General features: G+C 41.0%; 1 protein-coding gene across 2 annotated transcripts; it reads left to right on the top strand.

The window, feature by feature from the left end:
- The first annotated feature begins 2951 nt into the window (after window positions 1-2951).
- On the top strand, window positions 2952-4740 carry LOC111966415 (transcription factor HES-4-B). Of its 2 annotated transcripts, none has more exons than XM_023991025.3 (4): window positions 2952-3299; window positions 3485-3580; window positions 3690-3777; window positions 3888-4740. In XM_023991025.3, exons 1-4 carry the CDS (start codon window positions 3192-3194, stop codon window positions 4463-4465), a joined length of 870 nt encoding a protein of 289 aa, XP_023846793.1. In that variant the 5' UTR covers window positions 2952-3191; the 3' UTR covers window positions 4466-4740. The 2 variants fall into 2 exon arrangements, with proteins under 2 accessions (XP_023846793.1, XP_023846792.1); XM_023991024.3 differs by having other exon boundaries at window positions 3885-4740.
- The last annotated feature ends 598 nt before the right edge of the window (window positions 4741-5338 follow it).

The following is a 5338-nucleotide window of genomic DNA, read 5'->3' as shown; positions in this document are numbered from 1 at the left end:
ATCAGTTCTCAACAGTGATTCCTGTACTCTGCATTCCGCCGCATGGTATTGTCAGTGTCGACAAGTGTTTCAAGGATGTAATAATGATGGGAGGCATTTGGAATGTTTCAACCAGATTCCTGTTTTCTTTGTTGTGCACCACAAAGACTTCCAAGTTTGAAATTCCGGAACGTAGACAGAATTATGGATGTTAATTTTTTTCAAGTTGCCCTTCGTTAGTCAACTGAAATGCCTTTGAATCATTTGATCTTTTGAATTGTCAGAGTAAAAAAAAAGAAGATTATAGACAGAATCCAGACCAGAAAAATGGGTTGTCATCCAACAACATCCAATCACACAAATAAAATCCCTGAACATGCCAATGCATACCACTGCAATAGGGGGCAGTGGTAGTGGGAAACCTATGCTCTCCCAACAAACCCCATAGAACTAGGTATGCATCATTTGCTCTGATCCCAAAGCAAATAAAGTAAACGTGAGCTCAAGTACACACAGCTGGCCCTTGAGACTTGGGGATCCCGGGTAAACAAGTGTCCAGCATGCTTTGTCAGAGCTCACCCACCGAGGACTAGAGTTCATGAACAATGACTGATACGACACCAGGCCAGAGAATATGCAGGACTAAGGCTTAACAAACTTTTATTACATTTGGTACTTGTCAATAAACATGTGGTGAACTCTGGATCATGGACTCAGACAGGGGTTTTAAGATTAGGGTAATTCCACAGTAACAGAGTGACACTATAAGACTCCAATTTTTCCCTTTAAAATCTATGTCAAACAAAAACCAATGATTGCAAAGTGCAGATACAACGTTTGGTAACAGAACGATGGTACAAACAGCACAAACCGTAATTCTGTTACCAAACTTTGCATCTGCAATGTTCTTCAAGTAAATGTGTTTCAGAAAAACGCTCTATGGAAATTGTGAAAAGTTGTACTTGTGCATTAATTTATATGGTGTGTTTAACTTTAAAATCATCAGTTTTTGTTTCACATACATTTCAAGGTGAAAGATCAGAGTCTCAGTGTCACTATGTTACCATGGAATTGCCCATTACTCTGTTAAATCCACAAGAATCTAGGCCTGTTAGAGGGGTATACAGTATTTATCATAATTATTATGATTCAACTAGTGAGTTGGGCTACACTGTGCCACCTTGTGGCCAATGTAGGCAGAAACACATCCTCTGTGAGCATGTGTGGAGTTCGTCAGAAATACATCTGTGTTATACATACACTGTAGACAAGTGTTAGGCTTACTTGTCGACATCAAATATAGGGTGCTTCCTTTCCCTCTTGCGATTTTTCATTCATTCATTCATTATGTAACCAATAAGTACTGAATGCACACAAATATGCTGTACTCCCCCCATCTAAGAAATGTTTGCAAAAAAAATAACACATTATAGTCATTCTCATGCCAGTCATCCATGATTAGGCCTATAGCCTAGCTGTTAATAATTCATTACACTCTTCGTTTGAGAGGTAAACCGCTGAACATCTATGGTAAACGGAACATAGCTCGCTGTTGTCAGTTCTGGATTTGAGAAACCAGAAGAAATTAGTCAGTAGATGGCGCCCTTTTCCTTCAAACTCAGGCTCTCACCCCATTATCCTAGTAAATTTTAAAAGTTATATATTACTTATGCTATTACGTTAGGTTACTACATTATACTACTATTTTCTGTTATTATATTTCTGCTTTCAATGTGTTGTGTGACCTGCATTGTTTTGTAGCCTAGGCCAAATGGCTTCCATTCTCCATAGAGGAATTAACGAGTTCGAGAAGAAAAGGGTCAGTGCTATCCCTGATCCTTGGGACGTCCCTACACTAAACTCTAATCATAACCCTTACCCTAACCTTAGCCCTTGCCTAACCCGAACCATTTTCAACGTCAACTTCAATAGGGTAGGGACGTCCCAAGGATCCAAGGAAAATTCCCCCTCTAGGCTGTAATAAGGGAAATCCGTTTCGGCACGTGCTCAGTGGAGGCTCAGCGGACAGATGTCGCGTCGCTCTTCCTCTGCACCCTTCACAGCTTCCGCGCTGGAATGATTGGCACTTAGATGTTCATACAGCCAATAAGACGTAGCTCAGTGAGATCTGCATAAAGTGACAGCCTGCCATTGGTTGACTGCGTGCCCCTGCAAACGGCCTCGCGTGCCATTACAGTTGTTGTTCTGAGGCGCAATTGGATCTCTGGATAAGGCCTAGATACTGATAAAATAATAATAATTAATAGGTTAAGACGAGTGAACAGCTATACTGAAATGTTAACCTATATCATTGAAGTATTATATTTGGATAAACACAACCCTTATGTTTATCCAAATATAAATGCATTTTACGCATTTGCGTCAGTGAATATTAAAATAGTAAAAATTTATTTATTGGGTACTTTAGTATAAACCCACACACACTTCTTGAATGTAGGCTATATTCTTGCCTTCGGCCATTGGGGAAAAAAACTTTTTATTTTCGACATTTGGGATAGGCCTATAGAAACTATTGAAAAAAATAAACATGCAACATTATTTCAAAGGTAGCCTATTTATATCAATATAGTATTAAAAGCATGGTTGAGGCTTTGTAAAATACAGTATCTTTAAGCATCGGGAATATTTGTGAACACAAAAAGCATACATTTTTGAAGGGTATGAAGAAGTTGGAAGTAAACCGCCAGCGCATTCCCCCAATTCGCCTTATCACTTCACAGACAGACCGACTGCACTCGCCGCTTTGTTGTTTGTCCCTCCAGTGCCGATTGAGCAGCGCGTGACTGACAGCCCGCGGGAGTGTTGTCCAATCAGCAGTCTGCCCCGCGCCCAATGGGTGAGTCCGCACGCCCATTGGCTGAGACGAGTGTGGGAAAGAATGCAGAGAGGGTTTCACACGAACTGGGAGCATGCGAACCGTCTATAAGTACGGCTGGCGTGTGTCGGCAGCGGAGCAGACTCGACCTGCCCAACGTAGCTTGGCACCGCGCTCGCTCTTATACTCGATGACAATTCGGTTATACCAAGTGATATAGCTGATCAGTGGGACTTGCTCACTTCTGCGTGACTGTCGTAGGATATCTTTCACACTGGTTACAATTTCATCTAAACATAAAGAAGCATAAATATTTTCCAACGTCTCCAAAAGGATATATTTTTTCTATCTGCCGGAGGAGGTCATTTAATCCAAAATGCCAGCCGACACCATGGAGAAACAAACGGCATCCCCTATTGCTGGTGCACCTGCAAATGGTTCCCATACTCCAGACAAACCCAAGAATGCCAGCGAGCATAGAAAGGTACACTTCTAAAACTGCCTATGGATTTAAAARGAATCTGATATATTCAGCATAGACCTGCTATGCTAGGCTAATGTTGTTGCAAATTAAACTGTAGGTATGCTAACGATATTTTACTTGTGAGGTAACGTTAATCGGAATTATCCATTAACATGCAATTCATGTTAAAAACATTTATTTTGCAGTCCTCAAAACCCATCATGGAGAAACGTAGGAGAGCGAGGATAAACGAAAGCCTTGGCCAACTCAAGACACTCATCCTCGATGCACTTAAAAAAGATGTAAGTCAAAGTGATTTCACAATTGAAAATCACTGTTTAGTTCATTATTCCTGGGATTTAATGTTGTATCAATGCACACTCCTTAACGTTGCTATGTTCTTATCCACAGAGTTCCAGACATTCTAAATTGGAAAAAGCCGATATTCTGGAAATGACAGTGAAGCACTTACGGAATTTACAGCGTGTGCAGATGACTGGTAAATTGCAATGCGAATATCTAATTTGACATCTGGCCAACACTTCGTTTTTACATTTTCATCGAATAGACACGATTTCTAATGTTCTCATTTTTCTTTTTCCTCAGCAGCGTTGTCAGCAGACACTACTGTCCTCAGTAAATACCGAGCGGGATTCAACGAATGCATGAACGAGGTCACTCGCTTCTTGTCCACCAGCGAGGGGGTGAACACGGAGGTAAAGTCGCGGCTTCTCAACCACCTGTCGGGTTCCCTAGGCCAGATGATCGCCATGAACTACCCCCAGCCAACTCCAACTCAACAGGCTCACATTGGGCAGCCTCTTCACGTGCAGCTACCTTCTACCGTGCCCAACAGTGTCTCTATGGGTTCCAAACTCAGCACCGTGGAAGCCTTGTCTCCTCAAGTTTTCGGGGGGTTCCAGCTTGTGCCTGCCACCGATGGACAGTTTGCTTTTCTTATTCCCAACCCTGCATTCGCCTCAGCATCAACCCCAGTCATCCCTCTGTACGCTAACGCAGGTGTACCTATGACAGTCAACGCCAGTCCTGTCCACTGCAGCTCTGCGCCAACAGCATCATCCCCAGTCCATGGGATGACATCATTCGTCGGTGTTTCTCAGGCCGTCAGCCCTGTCGGTGTCAGCACTGGTTCGGAGAGCACTGAGGCTGTTTGGCGACCCTGGTAGTTTGGTTGAAATGGACTCTACAATAATGAAAGTTATTTTCATGAAGTAAATAGTTCCGTTCTAGGGGACATCGTTTCATTTGTTGGACATGGTAAACGTTTGTTTAAGTTATTGGCTGATTCCAAAATTTGGATGTTGGTGATAAATATGGTGTCCATGCAATGGAAGATTTATTCAAATGTTTGTGATGAAGTACCTTTTATGGAAATATTTAGTTTTGTACAAAGTTTATATTGATTGTTATACCAAAGCTGTGTGTTTTTATATTGTTTGTCGTTTTATGTTTGGAAATTGATGTTGGGCAGTGGCCCATTGACCTAATAAATCAGTTGTCAGAAATTAACAATTTTGTCTTCACTTCCATATCACTGCTATAATCCTTACAGTGGTGAGAAAAGTACCCAATTGTCATACTTTAGTAGKAGTAAAGATACCTTAATAGAAAATGACTCAAGTAAAAGTGAAAGTCACCCAGTCAAAAACTACTTAATTGTCATACTTTAGTAGAAGTAAAGATACCTTAATAGAAAATGACTCAAGTAAAAGTGAAAGTCACCCAGTCAAAAACTACTTGAGTAAAAGTAGGCTATCTGGTTTTAAATATGCTTAAGTATCAAACATAAAAGTAAATGCTATAAATCGTTTAAAATGCCTTGTATTAAGAAAACCATAGGGCACGTTTTTTTTAAATGTAGCCTATGTATAGCCGAGGGCTATCCAACACTCAGACATAATTTACAAACGAAACATTTGTGTTTAGTGAGTCAGCCAGATCAGAGGTAGTAGGGATGACCGTGTTATCTTGATAAACGGTGAATTTGACCATTTTCCTGTCCTGCTAACCATTCGAAATGTAACGAGCACTTTTGGGTA

The sequence above is a fragment of the Salvelinus sp. IW2-2015 genome, linkage group LG7 (genome assembly GCF_002910315.2).
Source record: "Salvelinus sp. IW2-2015 linkage group LG7, ASM291031v2, whole genome shotgun sequence".
Classification (NCBI taxonomy): domain Eukaryota; kingdom Metazoa; phylum Chordata; class Actinopteri; order Salmoniformes; family Salmonidae; genus Salvelinus; species Salvelinus sp. IW2-2015.
The sequence above is the reverse complement of the archived record's forward strand: the minus strand, read 5'-3'. Positions and strand labels throughout refer to the sequence as shown.